The sequence below is a fragment of the Chenopodium quinoa genome, unplaced genomic scaffold (assembly GCF_001683475.1).
Source record: "Chenopodium quinoa cultivar QQ74 unplaced genomic scaffold, ASM168347v1, whole genome shotgun sequence".
Taxonomy (NCBI): domain Eukaryota; kingdom Viridiplantae; phylum Streptophyta; class Magnoliopsida; order Caryophyllales; family Amaranthaceae; genus Chenopodium; species Chenopodium quinoa.
This window is the reverse complement of record NW_018745413.1, coordinates 938,912-965,925: the sequence shown is the minus strand read 5'-3', so window position 1 is coordinate 965,925 and position 27,014 is coordinate 938,912. Positions and strand designations below refer to the sequence as shown.

General features: G+C 33.5%; 1 protein-coding gene and 2 long non-coding RNA genes across 5 annotated transcripts; 1 reads left to right on the top strand and 2 right to left on the bottom strand.

Moving 5' to 3' along the window:
* Positions 1–8,998: 8,998 nt before the first annotated feature.
* On the bottom strand, positions 8,999–14,391 carry LOC110713443. 3 transcript variants are annotated; one of them, XR_002509923.1, is made up of 6 exons: positions 13,974–14,216; positions 13,760–13,880; positions 13,396–13,491; positions 12,683–12,874; positions 12,329–12,390; positions 8,999–9,689 (listed from the first exon to the last, which is right to left on the bottom strand). It is a non-coding gene; the product is annotated as an uncharacterized LOC110713443 (long non-coding RNA). The 3 variants fall into 3 exon arrangements; XR_002509922.1 differs by having other exon boundaries at positions 12,329–12,874; positions 13,974–14,288; XR_002509924.1 differs by having other exon boundaries at positions 9,001–9,689; positions 12,329–12,874; positions 13,396–13,622; positions 13,974–14,391.
* Positions 14,392–14,500: 109 nt separating this feature from the next.
* On the top strand, positions 14,501–18,210 carry LOC110713442 (40S ribosomal protein S5-like). The gene is made up of 5 exons (XM_021891891.1): positions 14,501–14,635; positions 15,176–15,371; positions 16,172–16,443; positions 17,239–17,442; positions 17,926–18,210. Exons 2-5 carry the CDS (start codon positions 15,276–15,278, stop codon positions 17,978–17,980), a joined length of 627 nt encoding a protein of 208 aa, XP_021747583.1. The 5' UTR covers positions 14,501–14,635; positions 15,176–15,275; the 3' UTR covers positions 17,981–18,210.
* Positions 18,211–22,137: 3,927 nt separating this feature from the next.
* Positions 22,138–24,905, bottom strand: LOC110713385. The gene is made up of 3 exons (XR_002509905.1): positions 24,382–24,905; positions 24,073–24,147; positions 22,138–23,470 (listed from the first exon to the last, which is right to left on the bottom strand). It is a non-coding gene; the product is annotated as an uncharacterized LOC110713385 (long non-coding RNA).
* Positions 24,906–27,014: the final 2,109 nt, after the last annotated feature.

Genomic DNA, 27,014 nt, shown 5'->3' with positions numbered 1-27,014 from the left:
CTGGTCACGTTCTTCTTATAGACAGCTCGAACACCTGCAAAACACAAATATTTTGTTGCCGGAATATTCAGCTCCGACAGTCAAGTTAGTAACCGGGAAACGAAAAAGCCAGAGAGAGAAAGTAGAGAGAACAAAGTTGGAACTATTTTTAATGCTCTATTGAATGTTATGTCACAATCCACCCCTCCCATCATAAATGATTGGGGTATTTATAGGGGTGGGGATTTGTGTCTTTTAGGGTTATTACCCTAGAATGACGTTTCTGATTGGTGGTGCAATTAGGCATAGACACGTGTCCTTGTGGGGCACCGTTTTGCGGCTTTCTCGGGATTTTGGCCTCTTGATGTAAGGAGGCCCCTTTTCTCTCTTTTTTAGGTGCTCTTTGTAGGGTTTGCATACATGTTATCTTCCTATAGTGACACGTATTGCCCTTTGATTGGGCCACGTGTCACTATGGGATTGGTCCACGTTTTGGGGTAATTTTTACCCCAAACACCAACCACCCATCTTTTTTCACACAACCACCAATCTTTTTCCACAAAATCACCACAATAACCTTTTTTGGGTTTACCAGAAAGTTGTTGGCAGCGCAAACTCAGGCAACAGAGGTGGCACGGGTTAGGGCGACCTCAGGTGGCGGCAACGATGGCGGCGGAATGGGTGGAAAAGAGGTATGCTCTGCGATTTTTCATTTTTTTTTCTATTTTTTTTAAGTTTTCGGCAACCGGAGGTGAAAAGCGATTGCCAGCTAATGGTAACTGGCAATCAAATCCGGTAAACTGCAATCGATAACCGGTTTCCCCTCCGATTATCAGCTACGGTCAACCAGATTTGGCGTCCAGTTATCGAGACCGAACAACCAGTTTTCACCTTCGGCTACTAGCTAACAGTAATTTATGGTAACTGAAGGCCAAATCGGTTATCGTCCATGGTAACCGGAGGTCAAAACTGGTTACAATAAAATCATTTTTTTACTCTAGTTGACCGCATCAGCCAGTTTCTCCGGTCAATATTTCGAATTTGAACCATTGGAATAATATCGTACCTGTTCAAAATGCGAAGTTGGTGTCCCCGATTCATTTTCCGTCGAGCCACCTTGATCAACATCCATTTCTCCTTGACTTTCGCCCTTATCGTGTCTATCCGGTGTAGAAGGTGGTGGTTGTCATGGTTGTGTATAATGGACTAATGTTAGAGAAAGAAAATAGGAAAAAAGTTAGTAAGGGTAAGATTGTCCGTTTGGTTGAAATGATGGCGATGGCGATATGGTATTTCGCATTTAACATCTACTATTATTATTATTATTATTATTATTATTATTATTATTGATTCAAAAAACTGATTTATTTAATGTAATGATGTTAATGGGATAAATTATCATCATTCTACATATATTAACCCATTAGAAGTAACTTTTTTATTTTTAGACATTAAATGTGGGAGTGCATGAGGTCCCCCCCCCCCAAAAAAAAATGTACACCTAAATTTCTAGGTGTGTTCTTGTAGATTGTTTTGATAAGATTTTTCAAATTGTATGATTGTTCAGTTTGTGTGAAGTGGATTCATTTAAAATGCGCGGAAATTACTCGTCACAATTGTATCAGCATTAAGTTTGTGCTGGTTAAATAAGTTATTTAAATGTGATTGATGGTAGTAATAATGGATGTAGTTTGAATTTTTAGAAACATGTGTTGCTTGTAAGTTAATACATCTAAAGAATATTAATTAATATTTACTGGGATTAATAATAGGGAATATGTATAAGGATTAACTTCTAAGATGCTTTATTAATTTGGGGTGTTTGGTTCATTATATTGGAATGGAATCTCATATTAGAAATGTATGGATTCTAAAACTCATACTAGCCTAAAGTTGTTTGGTTTAATGTTAGAATGGATTGTATTTTTCATTAATTGAATAGATTGTGAATCTTAAAGGGGGTGGTGGTGGGTATGGGATTCTATAGGTATGGGGTAGAGTTAGAATCCCTTGGGTATAAGATTTTATTACTAAAATAACTCAACCAAACAAAAAAAAATAGATGGAATGGATTCTAACTCCATTCCAATTGATCTAACCAAACGACTCCTAGTGCACGCTATTGGAAAGGATTAATACTCTGACAAGGGGAAAAGTCTAGGTCGTTGACTAATCCTCCCTCGGTCAAAATTAATTTATAAACACTTAACAAACCTAAATACAAGTAGGCAAGTCAAGGGTCAAACCCAAAGGAAATCTAATGTTCAAATGCTTTCAATTTAGGCGCCTAAGGCCCTAAGCTAGGTCGAAGACAAGGGTAAATAGGTTACACTAACAACTAACAAACAAAGAAACCAAACAAATAAAACACTAGGAATGAAGATCAACAAGTAATCATCTATTGTAGCAACTCGGGAACAACATGCAAATCAATGGTTACGAAGACTAATGGTAAGAGCAATCAAAAGAGCTCAACAAGCTATCTCCTAGAGGTCTAGCTAGCGCTAACTACGATAGACTCTAACTAGGAACATCACTAACCAAGATCAATCAACAATTGCAAGATACAAATCAATGGTCCGTATTAATGTAGACTCACAATGCAATCTATCATAATTCTCAAGGCCTAATCAAATTACACACATGCACAATTTCCATTAATCACTTTAATCTCAACAATTAATCAATATAATCCCTAAATTAAGCACAATCAATCAATCATACAATTTTCACCCAATCCCTAGACAAACAACTACTCTAACATCATCACCTAATCAATTAACAACTAAGGAAATCAAGAATTAACAATATATGAAGAACAACTACACTAATCAAACATCAAGCATCAAAATCAATCCAAACAAACATGAATATTAAACAAAACAATAAAATGAGATATAGTTAGAAATGCTCATTGATAATAGAGAAGTTCTTTACCACAATTGTCATCATTGAATCTTCAATCTCTTAATCACCATTGAAATTCCTCACTTTCTCTCTCTAAATATACTCCTAAACTAACCCTAAAAGTAAAGGGAGAAGCTCTCAACTAAGCTAAGAATATGATTTAATTCCAATTCTACTCTCTCTCTAAAATTAGAAGAAAAATCTACATATATAGTAAAACTAACAAAGAGAAGTTAGTTAGATTGTCCAAAATAGACCCGCACATGCGCGGCCTTCTTCAAGAAGATGCACGGCCGCGTAAAAGAGGGTACGGAACAGGGGGAACAACAGGCGCGACCGCGCAAAAGCCACGCGCGACCGCGCAAAAGCCACGCCATTGTCGCACGCGCCCGCGCCTGGAAATAGGGCAGCTTCCTTCCCCTTCATCTTGACGCTCCTCGTGCGCTCCACTTGGTGTGCTTGATGAACATGGAGCATGGCAGATTCTAAACACCTTGACGGTGGGTTCAACACCAGAATTGGTGCCCCCACGGATTGAATGCACGGCCTAAGGTTACTTGGAACTTGCACATCTCCATACTTGGGCTTCAAATGGAAGACACTAAGCATCCCAATCAATGCAAAGCCCGGGAATAAACCTTGGGAATTCTTGGACAACGATCTTAACCTGAAAATGAAAGAAAACAAATAAATAAAAGGGAAAAAGACAAAATAAACCAAGAAATGCATGAAATGGAAAATCAACTAAGGAAAGCGCAAACTAAAGAAATAGAGAGAAAAATTAAGGAAAAAGGAATGAAAAGAGCTATAAAAGCAATCTAAAATCACCCCAAAAGAGAACAAATGGGTGCCATAAATGACACTCATCAAAATCTATCCGTCGTATAATATAGTTCTTGTTTTCCTATTTTGGAGATCTAAAATGTTATTCTTGTTTCTTTTTTTGGGTAGCATGTAAAGACCATTATACCCTCACTTTTTAACTTTACTCATTGTATTTCCTAAATTACCCTTAAATTTTATACATGTCTTGTACATTTTTTCATTTTCTCTCTCTCTAACGTTTGTCTGTAATTGTACTTTATCCACTTTTTCCACCTATTTCTTAAATACTGTGAAAAAACAAAAACAAGAACTATCTCTCTCTCTATATATTTCTCTCTCTCTCCTTCTCTTTCTCTCACACATATAAACATGTTTAATCGAATTACTGAACCAATGCTCCACTCCTTAAATTTTACACTCTCACTCTTACGTGGCCTACAAGTTTTCCTTTTTCATGGGATTTGGTGCTCCTTACTCTTACTCTAAATTTTCTTTAGATATTCGTCTTGTAATTATGCATTTTTTCAACTTTTAATGTCATTCTCATACAAAAGTTTTGTATCGATTTGTCTTCTTAATTCTCTACTTTTATCATCTCCTCCTTTGCCCCTATCATTTTTTCTAAACTATCCTTTCATTGATTGTTTGTTGCTGGGGCGTCTGCTAGTGGCGGTGATAAAGGAGGAAGATGAAGGAATGCTGTAGAGGCTGGCATCAGAATCGTGGCCTCTTGTAACACCCCGACCCAGACAAATTACGGAGGGGACTATTGTAACGAAATGCGCATCAAGGGCCAATAACTGTCCTCAAAAACCAACCAAAAAATCCTTCCAGCACATTTTATCCTCACTCATGCGCACCCCAAGAAAACTTCTCAGGAGGTTAGCATCCCAAGACTACTCTCAACCAAGCATGCCTAATTGAGAAGTGTCTTAGCATATGAGCTCCCTAAAAGGAAGATGCATCTTATTGATATATGATTAGTATATCAAATCCTTTTAAAATTATCATGAGGGGTATTACACCTCCGCTGCTGAATTGAGGTGTTGCTAATGGCTTAAGATTGAGATTCGCGGCCTGACGGCGGTGGGCGTGTTGCAGCACCTCTTGGCATCATTTCCGATGGAGTGTGTGGGGAAAGGAATTAGGGCTTAGTGGTGGGGGAGTGGATGAGATGAAATAAATTTTAAAGTTTTGAGTTCATAATGTTGTAATAGTGTGTTATGGAGTAGGGATATCAAAAGCCGACTTGACTCGGTAATCGACTAAAACCCACCCGAAATAAATCGGTTTTGAGTGAGATTTCAACCAGTTTATGTATTAGGGTCAACACGAACTTGACTTGTACGGGTGTCGCCTTATAGTGTAATACCCCGTATTTTTATACGTATTTTATTTAAAAAATGTGTTTTATAAAGTATTTAAATAATTTTAATATTTTAATTATGGCATTTTAACTAATATTTTTATAAAAGGAAAGTTTATTTAATTTCTTTATTTATAAAAGTTGGGGTTTTATTTTAAGAAAGTTTAATTTCAACAAGTTTTATTAGGGAAGGGATTAGGAAAAACTAAAAGAGGAAAGTTTAGGGAAAAAGGGATTGGTTGAGAAGGGGTATAAATATCCCACTTATGAGGCAAATCAACTTTGCCCGGAGTGGAGAAAAACCCAAGGTAAACTTCTCTCTCTCTCCTCCTTATTTTTCTTTCTTTTTCTTTTCCCCTTTCCCTTTCTTTTTTTTCGGCTGCCTTGTTTTTCCGCCCCCCTCCACCGCTGCCAGCCACCGGCAGCAGGTGGTCGCCGCTGCCAGCAGCGTCAGCCGTCGGCAGCAGGTGGCCGCCGGTGGCTGCCTTCTCTTTCCCCCTTTTTTCGAGTGTATAAAAAAACTTAGCTTTATTATTTTAATTTAATCTATGCTTAAATCTAAGTGTAAATTATGAGTTTTGGGATTTGATTTTTTGATGTTTGATTATTATTATTATGTCAATTAATTTTCAGATTTGATTTTAATTAAAAAAAAAAGCTCTAATTTTTGAAACCCTAGGTTCTTGATTTATGAATTATTGAAGGGTTATGATAAATATTGGTTTAGATCTTTGTTTTAAGTGTTTTAAGTCTTAATTACAACAAGTTTTAATTAAAATAAAGTGCTGGAATTTTTATGTAGAACACTTAATATTATGTTTAAGATCGCACTCAAGGTATGTTCGCGTACTTAGCATATTTTGATGATGTAGAATCATGCTAGGCTTGATTTCAATCCATTACAAGTAGTATCATGCTAAGGTTTATGTATGGAATTGTGAATTAATGGTGTTGGTGATTGAATTGTGAAGCATGAATTATTTGTGATGGTTTATGGATTAGAAAATTATATTTTGGGCATGTTGTGTTTGAATTACACTTTTATTTATGGCATGTTAGAATGCACGATTAATTAAACTACATGTTTAATTATGTTTGGAATATTGAAAAGGAATTTTATTATGGTTCAAATAATTTTTATTGATGCTTTAAGCATGAGGAAGAAGCTATATAAGTGTCTATGTACACAAGGGATAAATTGTATGTTGGTGCCTTTATGCACTTAAGGTGTTTTTAACACCGAGGGATAGGATTTTTGGCGCTTTATGCATTTAAGAAGTCTTTGACACTGAGGTAGAATTAAAAAGGGTTCAACATTAAATAATATGTGGTCACTAATTATTCAAGAATTAAATTGGTATGTTTGGTTGATTGAATAATTATTGTTGATTGATTTATTATGTTTTGAGAGTCATCACCAGGTCCAATAACATGTAAATAACGTAAATTGAAAGAGATTACGCACCAAAACTCTTGGAACGTATATACCTTGAGTATGGACAATGGGGGGAGTTATGGGGTTTTATATTTAACCATAACTTCTAATGGAGTACAGGATGTTGTACATTCCTTTTTATTTATTATTATGCACAGGAATTCCGCCACCTTTGAGTGGTTTTGTCGCTTGCACGATTAGCTCCTGCGTCAGTTAACCTCAATTTATTTGGGGGAGGTAAAGTTGGAAACACATTCGATGCGTAATCAACGCTAAATAAATTATTTAGTGTCTAATTAAAGTTTCTTGTTGATTTTGTGTGTGCTTGTAAACAGGTGCATTGAGGTAAGTGTGTGTTGATAAGTGAAAGCATGTTAGTGTGTTTAATTACGCTTATGTACTCAGCTTTGCTGATTGTGTGTGTTTGTGTGTTTAGCCATGTCTTTATCTTGGCCCTATGATGACCCATTTTTAATGGAGAGTAGTGGGGACAAGTAGAGATAAATTTTTCAAGTATTGAAGCATATTCATGATGGGGCATGAGTGAAGAGTGAATCATGCTAGTTTCCATTAGTTTACGATGTGTTTTATGCTTTATTTATTTATGACATCTTATGTGTGGACTAACGCAAAGGTTTGGTTTTGGAACGGTTTTGAATAAGGGCCTTTAATGGTTCCAAGTTGTAGTTTGATTTTATTTGACTTTGTTTGTTTCGGTTTTAAACTTTACTTTCGTTTGGTGGACTTTTGAGTTGACTTGTTTAAACGGTTTTTAATTTTAAGTCTTCCGTTGTGTATCTTTGATAGTTGTCTTAGCCGTTTTCACGGTGGCGGTAATGTCTTAGATATTCCTAAATCGTATTTTAAAGAGTAAAGTGGGTATTTAAAGGAAAGGAATTTCTAGGGTTTTACATATAGGCACGTAAATTTATATAAGTGCCACATCAGATATTATATAGGTCAAAAGTCAAAGTATTGACTCGAGTTTATTTGACAAATAATTAAATGTACTTAATTTGGGTGAAATAAATTAAATTAGTCCATTAAGTATTTAAATTAAATTGTTTATTTAATAGTGATGAAAACCTACTAAAATTGGTTAAGTTATTATAAATAAGTCATGATTACCAAGTCAAAAGACCAATACATATTAACCCTAACTAATCACTAGGGTGTCTCACTCTATAAATAGAGGCTCTCTGCTTCATTTGAAAGAGGGGAAGAAACAAGGTGAATCAAAATACAGAGAAAACCTCTCAAATACTTAAAAGAACAAAAAGCATTCGACGTGCCATGCCTCGATGGTCCTCAACATACAGAAAGAAAGAACATCAAAACATCAAGCTAGGGATGACAATTAATTCCGAGTTCAATTCAAATCCGATTCGATCCGAAGAAAACAAATTTGATCCTAATCCGTTTAAAATTAGTCCGAATCCGATAAATTAGATCCGAATCCAAATAGGAGGTGGATTGGACTTGGACCCTATGTAAAGTCCGACTGAGTACGATTCGACTCCGAGAGTATGAGTATATGTTCTATAACTTGGGATAATTGCTTTCTTCCTTCCTTTATAGTAAAATTTTATTATGTAACTTAGTTCATAATTTAAATATATTATGCTTATCCTTTACTCGGTATGACAGTGTAAACAATTATAGGTATGTCACACATTACCAAAAAAAAAAAAAAAAAAAAAAAAAAAAATCGGATCATTCAGAGGTTAGAATAAACGGACCAGATTCAGACCAGAAAATTACGAGTAGGATTTAGACTCGAATTCGGATTTTTTCTGAATTCGGATCCTAGTTCAGGGTCCGTTTACTACACGAATCGGATTCGGATTTAACCGCTTCCAACCCGAACCCAATCCGTTGTCATTCCTACATCAAGCGCATCACAAGTCCGTGCAGTTCAACCTCTACATCAAATAGTCATTAATTGAGATCAAGGGTCGCCGGTCCTCATTGCTCAATCAAAAATTCAAGTCAAAGGTCTACATCAGCAATATTTGATCGAGATCAAGCCTCATCAATCGCCCCTCATTCAAAATTCTGCATAAACTATCTTTGATCGTGATCAAGCATCGATTACCCTCATCAAAAATCAAGTTCGCTTGTGAAACAAGTCAAAGCTAAAATGGAGTAGTTGGAGATCAAATAAGAGGAACAAATTAGAGATTATACCCAATATTATCAAACTAGGGTGGCTCCACGCGCGCGATGCGCGCGGAATTGTATGGTTTAACTTGTAGGATGTAACATTAAGGTGTAGTTAGTTACCATATAATGTTGGTGTGCACTATGATGGACTACACCGTATAATAAATATATACTACCTCCGTTACATATTATTTGCAACGATTTGACATAAAATAGAGAGGAAAAGTGTCTAATCGTTGCAAATAATATGTAACGGAAGTAGTAGTACAAGTGTAGTAATCAAATGCTTTGGACAACATTGTTTGGACACGAGACATTATTCATATGTGAAATGATAAGCGTTGTCAATTACATTGAATTGACCGACATTTTGTACATCATTTATGCTAGGTAATTGTAAGTAAAGTAGGAAAAATGACTTTGTAAGCCTAATGGTTTCTGCATAGTTTTATGTAATTTATAGGCAACAATATCCAACATAAGCAATAATTGATGAAGCTTGGCATTCCAGCTGAAAGCCTGAAACTATTAGACAAAGCAAATTCGAAGTACAAATTAGTAGAAGACGATACAGAAGTTGGTTTTGTAAGATAAACAACAGTTTGCGCAGCATTAGAGGAGCAAAACCAACAATGATATCAACTCCATTTGCTTCTCCCAAAGCCCAGTCTCTAAAGATTTCTTCGTCATATCTTGTTGGTCCACTAGCAGCATACCTATCACCACCTCTTATGCCTCCATATCTCTATTCCGACCACATCCATTTTAGGGGCATTAATCCATATATTTATTGCTTCTATAACAATCACCAGCAAGTGGGGGTACCTTTCAGTGCTGCAACGATCACAGGAACACATACCCATCTATGTTATCCAAATGGTCTCTACTATCATAGCGCCCCCAACAGCGCGCTCATAGTAACAGCTACAATCACAATCTCCCTGAAGACCAAAGCTACCAAATTCAGATTATGCAGGATACCTGCCACCACCACTCGATGGGCAATCCCTAGCCCTGCACGCCCACACTTAAGAGGATGAGAATGCTACAATATCATTATTTCAGTGAAGGAGAACAAAGAATTGTAAACGAATATATTCAAGGGCAAAAAAGTTAGCACACTAAAATAAATAATAATAATTATCACCCCTTCCCATCTCTATTTCATAGCTTTTCTATTGCAAATTCTCAGTTCATTATAATAGTTCACCATCTAAAATTCATTGGTATTCTAATCAGCGTATAATCACATATTACTATTTGGGTTCTAAAATCTTGTAATTTTCATTCACCAATCTAGCATGATAATTATTCTACTTCATAAATGAGCATAACATGTCATGAAAACAAATAGTTAACAAACATCTATCAGAAGCAGACCTTGGTGACTATCCTCGTATACACTTCAATTTTATAAGAAGCAGACATTGAATTGGATACGAACCTCATACACTGGTTGAAAAATGCTTGAAGTTTCACTACTTAATTTCTATATGGAGAGATTGCACATAGTTCCCATTAAACTAAGAGACAAACTGTGTTGATGCCAATGGACGTTTTAGCTCGATGATGTACTGGACAACATAGTTTATATAGGACAATATTAAATCTACCGTGTGATCCAGCAAAGATTCATGTAGTGAGTGTACTGATAACAAACCATTTATCTTTAAGTCCGATTGAACAAAAAACCACCCCTCTACCTCCAAGATATTTTTTCAGGGTGCACATATGTAGAGAGGTCCTACTTATATTCCAACAACACCTAATCTTTTCATATAAATCCTCATCAAATTAACAAAAACACACAAGGAATGTAAAGATTTTGTATGATTCAATGGTGATGATTGAGGAATGTAAATATTTTGATTGGTTCACAAAACCGTTTTATAGCATATGCAACGGCAACAAGATTCCTGCAAATCAAGCCAATCGACAAGACTATTCCATTTGTATATCTGCTCCTAAGTTACTTTACAGACTTTTCCAGTAAAGCATATTTAAATCCATAGACTTTTCAAGTAAAAGTGTAAAACACTCAATTGATGATCAAATGACAATGAGAAGTGCAAGTAGTGAGAAATAGGAGGCAGCCCCAAAATGAAGCTAGAATTGAAAATATCCTTGGATGATACAACTACAAATTAAACAATGTTTTCAATATGATATATCTAACTACGATGAACCTGAACACAAACCATTTCATATAATACAACAAACTAACCTTAATTAAACCAAATTCATACAAACATTAAGAAAATATATACCAGTAGAAAAATGAAAAAAGGGAAATTAAAAAGAAAAAGACAAGAAATCAATGCCTATAGAACAATGAAAAAAGAGAAATTAAAAAGAAAATTACCCCTTATTGTCCAAAACCATTCTTTTAAACTTCACTCGTGAATTTAAACTGATATTTGCAAAACAATCAAAGTATACCCACAAATAAATTCCATAAAATCACAAGTTTTGCTCTCTTGAACAATGCAATGTCATGGATAATGCAAACAGTTAGGGTTGAATAACAGAAGCATGACATTTCAATAATCAACTTAGGCATGGAGTTAAAAGAGTGACTCCTAAAATTCAGAGGGTTGAATAACTGTATGATAGACTGCTAGTGCTGACATCTATACTCAACTTATAAGTTTTTAGTGCATCAGGTAGAATTTCACCAAGGAGGCAAGGATTCGTCAAATTGCAGGTAAAAAACATGTGGAGAAATTTATACGCATAAACTAATAATCAAAACAGAAGTAAAATAGCTTAAGCCTAATGGATAGAGGATATGAATCTAAGCTGGTCAAAGATATCAAACCTTGACCAGAAAAAGGTTAAATGAGAAGCTTGCAGAGAGAAACAAGCTGGTTATGCATAGCTTTCATTCAACTTTTAGCTGCTTTCCAACAAGGATCAGAACAACCAAACTTGTGAAATTCTTCAGCCTTGCTTTCAAATAATGAAAAATAAATACAATTTCAATAAGATATTCTTTGCGTTTTATCCACTTATTTTTGGCATATGCCAACAACCGATCTATCCTAAATACTGCAGGATATTTTTGAAATCAAGAAAACTGGCTCTTAATGATTACTTTTCCAAAAGTAGGATCAAACTTGACTAAACAAATCTTAACGCATTGATGAACTCAATGAAAGCAAAAAAATAAAGTTCAATGTCTTTCTAATAATCCAGTCAAGTACTTAAATGTAGCGGACTTAAATTTAGCAGCTTTAGGATCATACCCATATTTCTTAGCCTCAACAGGGAAAAGATCATCGTACTTCATCTTATTTGCAGTGTCATTTGTATAAATAACCACTAATTTTATCCCCCAAATTCTTGCTGGTTATGCTCATTTTAACAAAATGTAATCACACAACAATAATTCAAAATACCAATATTTGTCCCGAGGTTAACAACAATGACATCATTACCTCAATGTTTAATACTCCCGCTCCAAGTAGGATATAAGGGGGTCGATTATACTTAATCTTAGCCCAACAACAACATGTAGGAGTACACACATAATATATGAGATACTCATAAAATTTGCCAATATTTGAACATTCAAAATACTAAAATGCAAGACTCAAATCCACACGAACCACAATCAATTAAGCATAATAGCATGAAAACTCGGCTTAAATTACCTCTTGTATGATTTTCACAGCAATCTTGTCCTTGACACTTCCTCTGGGATTCAAGAACTCGGCTTTCCCAAGAATTTGCCCAAACAAAAACTAATTAGAGCTTATGCTTGCTTTGATAATTAAGCTAATCAAAGCATAATTTTTCTTTCCTGTACTAATATGGCAGCTAAATAACCTAATTCAAAACTTTTGATTCAAAAACTTTTGTTCGAACAAAATTGTTTTATAATACTCTAAAATTGGTTCTCTACACTTTGACATGACATATTGAAACTCGTTCACAAGATAAAATGAAAAATGGCACAATAAAGATATCGGAAGTCATAAATATCAGGATTCAGCCACACGTGTTACCTGAAAATTCTTAACAGCAACAGCAACTTCTATGGAAGTATCTTGAGAACTGCCCTGGAAATAGAGCAAATGCATTTAGTTAAAAAAATTTACAAACTTGGCATTTCAAATAATGATGAAAGCAAACTTCAGTCTTATTGTCTCTCTCTGTGTTTCTCGCCATTTCCGGAACCTGTTGATTCACCCATTCACCTATTATAAGAAAAATCAAACAAAAGGTTCACATAGATATCATCATTTCATCACAATTAATTCACCAAAATTGAAAATTAATGTAGTTAATTTCACAGAAAATCAAACAAAAATCATTCAAGAAATCATAAATCAAATCCTAAATAAGAGGTTTCACTTTAAACATAATTTTTTTGAGGAATATAATCTTAGTCAGAAGTTGAAGAATATAAAATCAAATCAATATTTAATCTGAACAAGATAAGATAACAGGTATCTGAAAAATTGTCATAATAAAATTTCAGAATACCCAAGTCGTTGAAGCCATAAAATTAGCAGAAAGAAAAAAACCTAAGAAAAAAATCAAAAATCATACACAGAAGCATAAATTTCATTTCAAATTCAAATTAAAATAATCAAAGATCTAGACAGTCAAAGCCTCAAATATAAATCTAGAAAAATCACCAAAAATCTACCTATATGACTCAATAAAAATTCAGAAAATTGAATGGAAAGTTGAAAGAGGAGTGAGGAAATGGTACCTCAGCAGCGACATACTCAAGGACAGCATAAAGATAGACAAGAGAACCAGAATCAACCCTCTGAGCATCTCAACCCTTCTGCCGGCAGTGCTCTTACTGTGGATTGTGGCGCCACCATTGTTGAATTTGTAGAGAGAATTTTGAGGAGAAAGAGTTATAATGTATATCAATTTCAGTTTCCAAGGAGAGAAAGATTTGAAGGTCGGAGGAAGAGAGGGAAAGGAAAGCTAAAAACAGAGATATACTGTATATCAATTATCAAGAGAGGGAATAGTGAAAAGGCAATTGTTTATGCATAAAAAAAAATATAAATTCACACACAAAAAAAAGGCCGAAATATTGGAAAAAAAAAAATAATAATTACCTAAACTTTAAACTTGAGACTAATGTGAGTAGGAGCACCGGAGCAGGCTGCAGGCTTTTCCTCATTAAAAGCTTTGTTACCTCCATTCTTGTTGGTATCACTTTATCAAGTTATCTTCAACCTTCAAATCACAATTTTTCTCTTGTAGGGTTACATCGCTAGATTAAATAGCATAAATCCTTATTTAATTGTGAAAATGGAAAATATTGAGCACCTTTTGTACGAGAAAATAAGGTTCGGTGATCGACCGGCCTTCATTTTGAGAAGAAGTAAAGCCATTGTCATTGACCACTATTGTGGAGAGAGAATGCAAATAGAGGAGAAGAGGGAGAGGGAAAGATTAAAAACAGAAAATATCAGAGAAGAGATATCAAGAAAGAGGAAAGTGAAAACTGAAAAGATAGTTAAGAAATGAAGGGAGGAGAAAATGCCACGTCAGCATTCTCACACATGCAATTGGCACATGTTGCTACTGTTCATAAGGGAACAAGGTCAAACATTTTAAGGGTTGAAGATTTATAAAATTAACATTTTTGTTCCATTTATTTTTAATCTATATCTTGCATATAAAAAATTTGTGATCACATTTTTCAAATACAAAAAATAATAAATAAAAATTAATTGTGATCACAAATTTGGCATGGTCGTCAGGGTTAAGTGGTCAACCCAAATCAAACCCGCATAACTAAATTAGTTTAAACCATAATATATAAATGTGGGCCAAGCCCACCAGCGAAAATGTTGAATGACTGATTAAAGACTAAAACCCTAAAACTCCTGTATTTTACGCCGCTTTCATTCTCTTTTTTTCTCTTTTGTTTTCAATTTTTCCCCATTAAAATTGGTGATTCAAACTCATTAATCTTTCATCTCCAGGTAATTTATCTAAAAATTTCATTCTCATTAATTAATTCTGTTGTGTTTTAATCTGATTATGTATTCATGTTGCTCTATTATTTCTTCAATTCATTGCATGCGTTTTGTTTATGAGGTTATTTCATTCTCTTTACTTAATTTTGTTGAGTTTTATTTATTTTTCGCCTTTTTATTCATTTTTATGTAATTATGTTACTCTATATGCGTATTGTTTTAGCTTGTTTTGTTTTGATTTTATTTCATATGCATTGTGTTTTGATTTTTTCATTTGCGTTTATGAGTTCATTTTATGTTTATGTTGCTCTTATGGTAAATTTCTGTTGGAATATCGTGATTATTTGTTTGTGTTGATTTTCTGTTGTGCAACACATATTTTGTAAGTTCTCTTTTTCTGTGTCACTTATATGAAAGTTGTTGAGTGCTGGGATAGTTGATAATCTCTGCAATTTTGTGATTTCTCTCTGAATATCTGACCATCTGAGTTTGCATTCCTCTGTTGGATAGTAGAGTCTGCTTAATTAACTCATTCTTAATTAACAGATAGTAGAGTCTGTTGGATATACCATTCCATAGTTACCTCCAAGCCTGGAATTCTAGGCGTTTTTCGAGCTTTTAATTTCTCTCTGCTCAATCTCTTACCATGGCGGCGGTAGAAGTTGCAGTCCCAGTTGAGACTCCCGATCCTTTGCAAAATGAGGTCAAGCTTTTCGGTCGATGGAGCTTTGACGATGTCACTGTTCGTAATCTTCTCTCTCCTATTCATATTTTTGTTGATCTCCTCCTTTTTGATCATTAATTATGAAGTGTATGATTTTGATAGTTCCTACTAATTTGTATGTTTTTGTGAAATGAGTTTACTTTTATTTAAGGCTTCCAGCCGGAAAGGCTTGAATTTGGACTTAATTTGATGATATACAGTTTCCTAAGTTGTTTGGATCTTTAAGATTGTTAGTTATTTTGCTGTTGTTTTAACATGCTGATTATTGATTTTTTGCATTGAAATTATTTGGAATTAGCTGCTTTCTGTATACTTTTAGTAATTTGAGATGATTTAAATTTTACAGATTTTTCAATTATGGGATTGAGTAATTTAGGCTTTCCAATTGTTTTTTCCAAGCATATTGGTATAGTAATATGCAATGTATGTATTTGTCATACTTATTTTCTTGTTTGTCACGCAAATGGGAATGAAGGCACTTTGTCTGTCCTAATTTAGTTGTTACATAACAAGTTCTAATCACGGTAGCAATAAGACTTTTGTTTCTGGAATTCATTATGACCTTGCTGTATCATGTTTAGAGTACTATGTTGATTTTAATTGGTGTGTGACTGTAGAGTTATAGAATTCATAAGCAATATTGTATTCGGTTGCAAGTTGCTGCTATTGCTGCATAATTTTGGTTCTTATGTGGTTAGATTAGATGAATATAATTCTCTCTTAAGGAGTGTGTTTATTGACAATAGATGGATTTTATTATTTTCTGTTGCGTGTTATACTTATTTATGTGTTAAGAAGGCCCTTGGTTTGATATGTAGGTCCATGACATTGCTTTGGCTGATTACATCGGAGTGACTGCAGTTAAGCATGCCACGTACGTCCCTCACACTTCTGGAAGATATCAAATGAAGCGTTTCAGGAAAGCTCAGTGCCCTATTGTTGAAAGGTTGACCAATTCTCTCATGATGCACGGACGCAACAATGGAAAGAAGCTGATGGCTGTTCGCATTATTAAGCATGCCATGGACATCATCCATCTCTTGACTGACTTGAACCCCATTCAAGTAGTAGTTGATGCCATCATTAACAGGTATTAGAAAACCCCCCTTCTGTATTGCCTTCTCTGTAGGCTCTTTTTTGTTTGCTTTGCACCATTTTTACATACATAGGACATTTAGAATATCGAATTAAATGTTGGTATTGTTCATTAGCTTTCATTATTCTATTGTTTTAAACCAGCGTTACAAGGTTCGCGGTACGTATCCACGAACCGCGAACTGAGTCGCGCGTATCGGAACGCGGAACAAACGCGACTTGAGTCGCTAGGGTTCACGACCTGGATCGCTGAAGGAGGCGTCTCTGGTACTGAATGGGTTCAATGGTTTTTTGCGATATTTCCAATGCATTTTCTCTCTCTTCTGGTTTTATATATCTTAGGAATTAGGAGTAGTTTTTTTTCTCTCTCCTCTCTCCTCTCTCCTTTCTCCAGTAGTACTATTAAGCCAGTAAGTTTATAATGTTGTTTTTATTGGAGTATTTATTATTTATTTATTTGTACTACATAGGGTGGCGGCTAGGGTTATATTCCAAATGGGCTTAAATCTTTGGGCTTTATATTATATATATTATGTACTCTATTTCTTAACCAACCCACATAAATTCCTAAGATACAACTACATTTTATATTGTTTTCCAAATCAATATCTTATTAATAAAAATCACCCATATATTTTATTATTTTATTTATTTCGTACCAAATTCATCACGGGTAGCGTGTCGCGTATCCGTTTCCGTACCACGTTTCGAATCGAATCGTGTACCTTGTAACGTTGTTTTAAACACAATAATACCCTTATTGTTACTGAAACCATGTTGTGTTATGCAGTGGACCCAGAGAAGATGCAACCAGAATTGGTTCTGCTGGTGTTGTGAGGCGTCAAGCTGTTGATATCTCTCCACTAAGGCGTGTTAATCAGGCAATCTATCTTCTTACTACTGGTGCTCGTGAGAGTGCTTTCAGGAACATCAAGACCATTGCTGAGTGCCTTGCTGATGAACTCATCAATGCTGCCAAGGGTTCATCCAACAGGTAATCTGCCTCTTTTAATGAATGCTCTATAGTAAGCACTAAGCAGTATATGTTCGGTGATGTATCAGGTTGCTGACTGGCTGTACAGTTCTTGACATGCTGAGTGCAATGTTAAAATGTCATGGTTTGAATGATTTTAATTGTTGCTCACAGTACAATCTTGATTGTTGAAAATGGCATAAGAAGTAAATATGTGGTGGCTGGTAGGAGTTGAGCAAATGCTCATTCTATGTCACGCCAGAGATATTGTCTACCGCCATTCTTGCTATACCTTTTTTGACACAAATGATACCTTCACTATACCTTAAGTATTTTACAAGGAAATATATTATCTTACATAGTAATAATAATCCTATACATATATAAGATTATTTATTACGGTCTATGCGTAGAAAGATACCCAGAGCAGCTCAATGTTCATCATATGCTGTCTTTTACGGATTATTTATTATTTTTTCTTGAATTTTTTTTTTTCCCCTGCAGTTATGCTATCAAGAAGAAAGATGAAATTGAAAGAGTTGCCAAGGCCAACCGTTAAGTTAGGGACTATGTTTAAACACACTGGGATTTTTGTTGCTTCTTTTTTTGGATTTGTACTCTATGGATCTTATATAAGAATCAAAGATGTCCTAGAGGTATCTTTTTTTTCTTTCTCTCGGTGTGAGCAACCTCGCTTTTACGGTTGGATTGATATACATTTCTTTGGGATGAGTATGTAGAGTTAAAATTAATGTACCTTCAGATCAATTTTTATCATGCTCTCAATCACTTACTCCCTCCATCCCAATTTTCTTACCCAGCCATTTTTACAAGTTGTTTTGAGTTTTAGTCAAGTGTCATTAACAGATAAAAATTGATGGGGGCTAAAAGCAATGCGTGAGTTGAAAGTGTGGTTCCTTGTTATTACCATTCATGGTATTGTCAATTTGGACAAGCTTAAAAGGGATAGAAGGATTAAGTCGAAAAGAATTCACTTGTTGCCGGCTTGCTGCAGCAAAGTTTTTGTAGGGTGAATTCGTTTGTTGAAATTGAGTATTGATCAGTTCCAAAAATCTTACTTCAACAGTACTATATTCGTCCTCTTATTGCATGCCTATTTTTTGCACGGGAATTAAGAAAGTTAAAGATTTCTTAAAACTAATAATTAGATGTATAAATATGCATTTGAGGTTAGAGAGAGATCTCTAGTAAGACAAACTTACAAAGTGGTTGGGAATTAGGAGATAAAAAGTATTGGAAATCTATATCTACACTTCTATACTTAGTATTTAAAAGCTTAAACTACAACCGTTCATATGTCCTCTCAACTTATTCATACTTTCTTTGTTCTTTTTTATTTGACCTGTTTTTTTTATCACGCTTGTCAATGCAAAATTTAATTCAATAACTTTAATTCTTCATAAGTAAAATTTATAAAAGTTGTATATTACGATAATACTTATTGAGACGAATTAAAAAAGATATCATATGAATATATTTTTCCTTACATATCATTAACCAAAGACGGTCAAAGGAGAGGTGGTGAGTAGTGTAAAAAGTCAAAGCGGGTCAAGTAAAAATGAACGGAGGAAGTATGTCACATGTACTCACAACTCACTCATATGCCAAATGTTACTTCTCTTACCTTTTTAATATTAAAAAAATTAAATATAGTTCACTTTTACCTTTATGCGTAACTTGCATATATAATTAAGTAGGAAAATGAAGTGTTTCATTTCTACCATGATAGAATAAAGTTGAATTAACTATTACATAAACATATGAAATATAATAAAAAATAATCTTTTTATCTCTTAAACTTAAAATATAGTTTAAACTAATACGAAGTATTTAGTATGTCTTTTCATATTCTACAATATTTATGTATATATGGTTAACTAAATTCCTTCATATTTTTCCACAATTCCACCTTCACCTTTTTTTTTATTTTTTATTTATTTTTTTAAAGTTTTCACACCACTCACCTCAAAAGTCATAAAACTATAACTTCGTAGTTTCAACTATTAAAAAGCATACATTTATATGAAAAATAACATAAGTTATAACCCGTGCATTGAACGGGCCAAATGCTAGTTGATGTTAAAGTATAGAAAAGAAAAAGAAAAGGGATGACAAATCATAAAAAAAGAGAATAATATTGTAAAAAGTACAACCTATAAATAGAAATAAAACTTAATTTTGATGACCCAAAAAAGAAATACAGATATATAATAAAAGGTCGGAGGGAGTATTATTTTAGGAAAAATTGCCAGGAATAATCCGACCTTTGGCTCATCTGCCCAAAATAATCCCACCTTTCGATTATTTTTAAATAATCCGACCTTTATACCCAATCCGCTCCCAATGGTCTTAAGTGACCGGTTACCTGTAAAAAAAGTAATTATTTTTTTTATTTTTTGGTTTTATAACACGTGTCACCATACAATTTGTTTACAATTTTAAATTAAAAAAATTGAAAAAAAAAAAATTGGCAGCAAGCCAGCCGCCTCCTCCACAAGTCCCAGCCACCGCATCATCGTCGTCCACCAGCCCCATCTACCTGCTCCACCATCCCCAACTATCAAATCGAGGCTCAGGTCGTCGTCTGGCTATTGTAGGTGGTCTGGGCGGCTGAAATCAAGGCAGGGGAAAGTGAGGGAGGCCGAAATCGTAGCGGGGGAATATGGGAAGGCCGAACTCGAGCCGGGGAAAAGGGTGGGAGGCCGGAATCGAGATGGGGGAAGGAGAAATCTGCCAAAATCGGAACGGGGGAAGGGGAGAGGCGCCGGGATCGGGGCGGAGATGAGGTTTTCGAGGGTTTAGGGATGGTATTAATGGATGTTCGTGGGTTGAGGGGCGGTTTTAATGGAGAAGGGGCCGAAATTTTTACGGTGGGAGGGCCGGGGTTGGTTGTTCGGTGGAGGATGATGGGGGGTGTCGACGTTTGGGGAGGGGGTCTGGGTGGTCAGAGCTGCTGGGCAGGAGTGGCCGGCATCTGGGCCGGCAGGTATGGGCGACGGGGAGGTGGTTTACGCTGGTGGGGGCTTTTTCACATAATCAATTAATTTTTATTTTAAACTTTTTTCCTTAAAAAAAATTATACTTTTTAAAAATTTTATTTTATTTGTTTTACCATTCATAGGCTGATGTCAGGTGACTTGTTATAACAAGTCAGTTGACCGATTGGGACCATTGGGAGCGGAATAGGTATAAAGGTCGGATTATTTAAAAATAATCGAAAGGTGGGATTATTTTGGGCGGATGAGCTAAAGGTCAGATTATTCCCGTCAATTTTTTCATTATTTTATGTCTCAGTGGTAAAAAATTATTGTTGAAAAATGCTATACGTAGTCCTTAAGGCTATATATAAGCATTAAATTTACAACTTGTGTATTTAATACTTAAATGTAGTCCTTAGATAGCATTACCCGTTATTGTTTAGTGGTATAAAATTAATATTCGGTGGTAGAACTTAAATAAGCGATTTTTCCTTAAGTGAATTTACTCTTTGTTTTATAAATTTCTATAATTTCTTTTATTTGTATTAATTTTTATTAGCGACGTCGATTTAATATTAGAGCCATGCCAAATTGCTAATTAATTAGTATATAAGTAAAATTGGAGAATACTAAGTCAATCTACTGAGTTCAAGAAACCTACTTTAGACTATCACATATTCACATTCCTGAAAAATACTTCTAACTTTAGCCCAATCCTTAATTATATAGTTGATCAAATAGGTGAATTAAAATTAGAAGTTGATAGCATATATGCGTTGTATTAATATTGAAAGCAATATATCAATAATTACAACCGATATTAATTTAAAAAAAGAAAAGAAAAAAAAAAGTGAGTTTAAAGAACAAGTTAAACAAATACAATTTGTTTTAACAAACTAGGTTAGACATCAATTTAATAAAGAAGTATCACCTAATACAGAAAAAATCGTCCCTTATAAATATAAATATCCTTTTCAAAATTTAGATAAGACTAAAAAGTTTACTATATCCCTTCCTAAAAGACCCATTAGTAAAAGGAACAAAGAGACTAAAGATGAGCTCAGAAGAAAATGCTAGAAGAATTATAAATCTTATTTGATAAAGAAGACCCTAGTGAACTAAACGAAATCATGAAAAGAGTTTCTAAAAAAGAGATTGCTTTTGATAATGAAATTGAAGAAAGTAATTATGTATGAAAATTAATATTGTATCACTTCCTGTGTATCTTTAATCATATTATTGTAAAAAAGACTACAAGTTTAATTTTAATTAAGACACATTGAAATGAATATAACAAAATCCTACATGATTATGTTTTCTTTTACCTATCACGAATGTTAGTCAAAACAAAGTTAATAAATAGTGTCAATAGTCAAAACGTGTCTAATTTAGAACGAAAGAAGTACATAACTATAATAGTATAATTAATACGGAGTATTTTATCTGTTCTTTTTTTACTTGACCCGTTTTGACTTTTATACTATTTACTAACTCACCTTTGACCGATTTTTCTGAATTATATATAAAGAAAAACATGTTCATGTAGGATCTTGTTAGATTCGTCTAAATAAGTACTATTACAATATATAACTTTTATAAGTTTTACTCAGAGAAAATTAAAGTTATTAATGGTTAAATTTGTGCATTGACAAACGTGATAAAAGTAATAGGTCATATAAAAAACAAAGGAAGTATGGTGTACTCCGAATCTATACTATTCTAAAAAGAGAAAACAAGGTTTGATAGAAAAGGGTAGTTGTACAGTGTTTTTGTTTTTGTAAAATTCCATTCAAGTCCCAATTGTTGATGACTTGCAAGATGCGACATTTACTTGTTTTTTTTTTTTTTTTTAATTTTTTTATTATTTTTTTCTATGCTATTCTAAAAAGGGAAAACAAGGTTTGATAGAAAAGGGTAGTTGTACAGTGTTTTGTTTTTGTAAAATTCCATTCAAGTCCCAATTGTTGATGACTTGCAAGCTGCAGATTTTATTTTTTTTTATTTTTTTTTATTTTTTTTTTAACTCCAACAAGTTTGAATTTTTTTATTTTTTTTTTAATTTTGGCTTTTTAAATAACTTAATTTCTTTGATCACGAGTCTGATTTATGTTTTACTCTTACTAAGAGTAGGACAAGCAAAAATCAGTATCGTTTTCATATTTGGTCGTGTGTTCATTTTGTGTTGTTTGCTAAATCTTAAAAATATTATTATTAAAAAATTAAACATTTTGCTTTTGAGTAGGGTTGGCAAAATTCGTGTCATATTTGTGTTTTGTCTCGTGTTAATTTTGTAAGATACAATGTAATATAGCTCCATATTGGCCACTCTATTTAAACGATTTGTAGTTGGTTTAATTTCGTATCGTGTAGACTTTATGTTTTATCTCGATAAGTTTGTGTTCACATTGTGTCAGATTTCATGATATGTGCACTACCTCCGTTTTATATTAGTTGAACCTTTGGGGTATAATTTGTGAGATAAAAAATATTCCAACGTTGCAACTAATATGAAGCGGAGGTAGTATATATATTATATCCTCTGTTATTTTATATTTAATATATTTGAGAACGAATACTTTTTTAAATTTTTTTGTTTTTTTTTTTGGGATTTCGGTTTATACACACTTCTTTAATTAATTATACATTAAGCGTTTTATATATTACGAAAAAACACTCATTTGGGACATTAATTCTTCTTTATCCATATACTATAATGTAACGCCCCGACCTCTAATTTAGTTATTAAGATAATCTTAGCAGCGGAATTAACCTAACACGGTCGGGACGCCACTGCCGTAAATCCCTCACGAGATTTACAAGGCAACAAACATACTTAATTAACAAACTTGATTTATAAAACATAGTAATCTATTTATTACAAACATTATTCTTATTTTTTTTATAATAGCAAATCCTATCTTATCTCAAACTTTACTAAGTAGCTTAGTCTTACTATTCAAATTAAACAACTTAAAACTATAACTACTATTAAGTGATAACTGAAAGTAAAAATCCTCTCTACTACTCGTCTCCATCATCCCCAGCAGTACCTAAAACATAAAAAAAAAACATAAAAACGGGTGAGCCGAAGACTCAGTAACGAACTACTCTAGTAGTGTAACATCATTTCAGTTCATTTTAGTTAACAAAACAGGGAGAATGGATTTTCTTAAAACATTTAAAAAAATTCATATAATGATACATATAACGTTCTTATTAACATGCTAGTCGCTAGTCGCTGGCAAGTATGACATGGCGGAACGTCTTCCGCGATGGGCCGGTGCCCATAACAAAGAGCAGATGCTCGACATAGTTGAGCTAATGCCCCATGGGTACATGCATGACCGAGAAGTAACCTGTAAACATATACTGCCAGACGGACTAGGTCTTTCACTGTTATTTATCATGTTGTGTAACTTTTATATAAGTCATTCCTAGATTCATGACATACTTTCGCGAGATCCAAAGATCAATAAAACAACGTATATCAATAAAATCGTTCATATAAGTCATTAGACTGAAATACATTAATAAACATGTTTATCATCCCGCAAGTCATTAAATCCAGAGACATAAATAACTTTCAAAAATGACATCATGCTTTTATAAACACATTTCGAAGGGAAATGCGGGTACTAGCAATAGTCGTTACCTCGATTTACAGTCTGACAATCTTCCTGTTAGCCTTTATTCTATCGTTCTAACTGAGCTCCGAGGTCCGATTCCTCTTAAAAATATAAATTATTGCATTAGTAGGGAAAATTATTAAAATTATAAACTCTTTAATTAATTTAGTATGAAAACAATATTAAACTCATCTTTAGAAATAAATGTTACGTAACTTTTTGAGAACTTTTTGATAAAAGTAGTTGTATCATAATTCCTTCAAAAAGCTAGTAAACAAGTATATTTAATTAAATCAAATCCTTTTACAAAACATAAATCATAAAGTGTCCCTTACTTTGGGTGTATAAATAAACAAGTTTAAGAGCTTCATTTCATAAGACCAATCTTTAACTTGGCAAGAACATAGCACGCATCACCCAAAATGAAAGAAATGGATGGGTGGTTTTGGGCAGTACAGGGGAGGCAGCGCACACGGGGGGGCGGCGACGGTTGACCGATGATGATAGAGGTCAGGCGGTAGTAGGAGAAGAGGGGTGACAGTAATTGCGGTATTTCTTTAACGGTTGGAAAGTAGTATGTTTGTTGCTAAGACTTGCAAGAGAAGGAGGAAGAAAATAGGATTAACTAAGTCACTTGATAACTATAATTTGGTTCTTATAGGAATTGGATGAAACAAACTTGGCCTTATCCCAAGTCATTTCTTAACCGTGAAGGTGGTAATTGAAGAGGTAGAATTTGTCTTCTTATTGCATTAAGAAAAGGATGATAAGATCAAATTGCTATTATGATAATTATGGGGTTATGAGCAATCAATTGCATAAAGAAGCAAAATTAGACTTTGTACCATCTATTTCTTAACCGTGAAGGTGGTAATTGAAGAGGTGGAATTTGTCTTCTTGTTCCCTTTTATACCTACACCTTGAGGGAGTAGGATAAACTCAAGCTAAGTTGGCAAAGTCTAATCAATTATCCTTGATTGGTTTAGCAAGACATTAAGCAACAAGTATTAGGAGATGTAAAATAATTTTGATCTTCATAACTTAATCGTGAAGGAAATTAATATTGAAGAGGTGGGTTTTGTCCTTTTGTATGAATAAGGGTATTTTGGTCATTTTATTCTCTCGGGCAAAAATACTGATTTTGATATAAATCTGTAAACATACGGAATATAAAAATATTACTTAAACTGAAATACATTTTAAAATAAATTATTTTCCTTCGAAAAATTAGGTTTCGGAATAGTATAATATGATTTTAAAATAAAATTTAAGACAAAAACATTCGTTCTTGTTAAAATAGAGACAAAACCTTAATTAAGCTAGTAAAATAAATATTAGAGTATGATAAATCGGGTTTTAAAATCTCGGGTATTACATATAATAACAAAGAAAATCAATGGTTTGGAATTAAATGGTATAATAACTTCCGCGTCCTTCCTTTTCGTGTTTAATCTTGCTCTTCGACTCTTTGTTACATAAATCAAGTTGATTTTCATTGCGCATATCCCAACCACTCTCTAAAATTCAAATTATAACTACATTTTTTTTCCTACATGAATTTAATAACATTCTACATAACTACATTTTTTTCTTCCCATATAAAGTACGATATGACGGCATAAAAGAACATGTATTGTCAAAATCTTAATGTTGAAAGTAAAACAGACTAGAGGAATAAGTATTGAGGTGTAACTAAATTTGTTTGTATTATGATTTCACATTTAATGACATGATTCTAAAAGTCTATTTCATTAATTATATCACTCCATCTAAAAATAAATCTCAATACTTAGGGTTCGTTTGGCATTGCTGTAGTTAACTGTTTTTTGGTTTTTTGTTTTCTAAAAGTACATGATATTTTCCCATAATGAATCAAAAATTATATAAACTTATTAAAATTATGATAATTTTGAAAACTGACAACAGAAAAGTAAAAACACCTTTTTTTTATGTTTCCTGTTTTTGGTTTAAAAAAACAAAAGGAAATTGAAAACCAAAACTGATGTCAAACAAGCCCTTATTTAGATTAATAGTTTTCCCAACTTAATTTAAATGAGAAAGTTTGAAATTAGATTTATCACTTTCCTTTTAGTTTATAAATTATTAATATTTCACCGCTTTCCTTTTCTCCTTTCGCTTTATCTCCCTCAGCTTCAAAAATTACCTAAGAGTTCATCTTTTATAAAGTGATGCTTCTAAAACAAAATGAGGAAAGTATGATATTTCATACTATTGTGTAATTCACAAGTTAGTTTTCTATTTGAAAAGAAATTTCCATAATATGAACTTTAAAATTATTTTATTTTCAAAAATCTATGTGCTTTTTTCCCTTTGAAAACTAAAAATTTGGGTTCGTTTGGCATTACAATAATTTTCTTATTTTGGTTTTTTGTTTTTTAAAATCATATGACATATATATCATATAATGAATTAAAAATTATTCAAACTTATTAAAATCATGATATGACACATACCAAAAGGGATAAAGTTAAAAAAGAAATCGATATTGTCTCATGTATTATATTGGTTAATATATACTTTTTTTTTTGAAAGAAGTCCTAAAAGACACTGAATGTCATTAATATTAGCCATACGGTATCTACTATTGACAATGAACATTAATGAAAACGAATATAACAAAATCAAACAAGAATTAATCGGGGAAGGGCTAAGAATCCAAATACATAAATATAACAATTGGGCATATTCTCGATTCGTTGTCTCATATAACTTTTTGAGTGGATCTGTCGTCGCTTCACAATTTTGTGAGAAAGTAAATTCTTGTGCCGATTCCGTAACCCGAATTCGAGCCATAATCAATAGTAGCCCCGCACAACCGGAGACCAAATTAAGCACAAATAAAACCTTGTCTTTCGAAGAAGTACGAAAAACCTTGTTTTTCGAAGGAGATCGAAAAAACCTTGTCTTTCGAAGGAGGTTGAAAAAACCTTGTCTTTCGAAGGAGATA